Here is a 1,781-nt window from a genome sequence, read left to right as displayed (position 1 = left end):
AAGGCTAATCATGTTTTGGGTGTACTATTCCTTTAAAGTGTATTTATAGTGTTAAATGTGTTTTTCGTACAAAACTAAAGGGCTAAACGGGGATAAACTAAAGGGAGAAATGGGACTAGCATACATGTATGCAAATCTAACATCTTGCTCATGCGTATTGAGTATAGGTATGCTGGGGTACGCTGATCTGGCAGAAGGCCGGCTCAAGAAAAGTAAATCAGTACCTAGTTTTCGTTCCAAGAAAGGTTCCATGTCCAGCTGCTCAGGAAAATTGATAAAAGTGTTGAGCTTCTTCTTTAGACCCGTTTGTCTGTGAATGACAGAAAGAATGATCAGTTTCAGCTTTTTATTCATAATGGTTGTTCAGGTCTTCCCTCCATCTTTAAATCAGACAGATTGATGGTTAGATGGAACTAAGGCCGTCAGACCACAGCCGACCGTGTGACCCGTTACTGACCTGTCAAAGACAAAGCGCATGAGCTGCAGGTTGAGGGTCGGAGGGAGGCTGTGAAGTCTGATCCTCCGGGTGGCGTTCTGTTTGCTCTGGCAGTTTTCACAGAAGTAGCGGTTCTCTCCATCCAGCTTCTCTTCCTACAAGGACACAAGTTTCAGGACAAGCTGTAAGCTGACACCACCACGCTACACGAGGAAGTAGAAAACACATCAACGCTTCATTCGGTTCAGTTCTTTTATGGCGTTTTCCACAAACTGTGACGTCTCTACACATTTACATTTGCCGACCCTCGCCAACGGGAGCCGCAGCCCTACACGTTTTCCACGCAGAATCTTTCACGTAGTTATAAATTTTCCTAGGTGCTACGTGCAAAAATTCAGTCAGGGCTTGGAAGCCCAAAATGACGTAATTTGGCCGTGCAGACCTTGGAAGTGCACCAAGCATATACCAGGCAGAGGAGGTCTTTTACAGACTGATGAGGAGGAAAGCTAAACACTTTGCTTACAAATATCCAGATTTTCTCACTGCCTTTGCCTCCCGATCCTCAAACTTATCCTTTACATAACGGATCACTGTAGCGGTTTCTGCATCTTTAATACTGGTGAAAATCCTTCTTTCTTAAAAGCTATAGTGGAGGACTTTCGCATATTTTTGACAAGACCTGCCCTCTCCACTTAAAAAAAAAATGCACTTGCACAACCCTGTGCGCGCTGCTGATAGGGAACGCCTGTTAAACCCGTGCGAGGGCGTGGAGGAGCCCGTTTCTCCTCGTGCACGCTCTGTTTAAAAGTTGCATCGCTCATAAAAGCTTAATTACCTAAAGAGGATTTTAAATTTTTCTAGTTAGGCCTTATGTAAACATAATCACCAGAATGATTCACGATTAGGATGACCACTCATGTTGATGATCCACCAGAAAAAAGAACATCCTCCACTATACCTTTAAATATGCCCATTAAAGGAAAAGTCCGCTCATATTCGGAATTCAAACTTCTGAAAGTTCTTTAAATCTGAAATTATTCCATCCTGTTCAATAAATGATCAGTGTTTTTAATTCAGATTAGGGCTGCAACTAACGATTATTTTAAAAATCGATGAATCTGCTGATTATTTTTTCGATGAATCGGACAAAAAATATTTTTTTATATTAACCTCTTTATTCCAAAATAAACATTTTAAACAGAACAAACAAGCACACAAGTACAGGTTGCTCATTAACTGTACTGGTGCAATATGAAAAATAAATGTTTGTGTTAAAACTACGCAAACTTACATGAGAAATGTAGCTGTACATTCACACAATATACGCTACTTTGTTCCATAAAGC

At 40.9% G+C, this 1,781-nt stretch overlaps 1 protein-coding gene across 1 annotated transcript in view; it reads right to left on the bottom strand.

Annotated features, from left to right (window-relative positions):
- Window positions 1-1,781, bottom strand: part of LOC107103525 (ubiquitin carboxyl-terminal hydrolase 48-like) — a 17,937-nt gene that overhangs the window by 9,933 nt on the left and 6,223 nt on the right. Inside the window, exons 6-7 of the mRNA XM_015403258.1 lie at window positions 458-591; window positions 225-310 (exon numbers count right to left, since the gene is read on the bottom strand). Of these exons, the coding sequence (XP_015258744.1) occupies window positions 225-310; window positions 458-591 (220 nt within the window). The remainder of the gene's footprint in view (window positions 1-224; window positions 311-457; window positions 592-1,781) is intronic.

This window comes from Cyprinodon variegatus, unplaced genomic scaffold (genome assembly GCF_000732505.1).
Source record: "Cyprinodon variegatus isolate N-32 unplaced genomic scaffold, C_variegatus-1.0 Scaffold1474, whole genome shotgun sequence".
Classification (NCBI taxonomy): Eukaryota; Metazoa; Chordata; class Actinopteri; order Cyprinodontiformes; family Cyprinodontidae; genus Cyprinodon; species Cyprinodon variegatus.
Note: the sequence above shows the minus strand (reverse complement) of the source record. Positions and strands in the feature narration are given on the sequence as shown.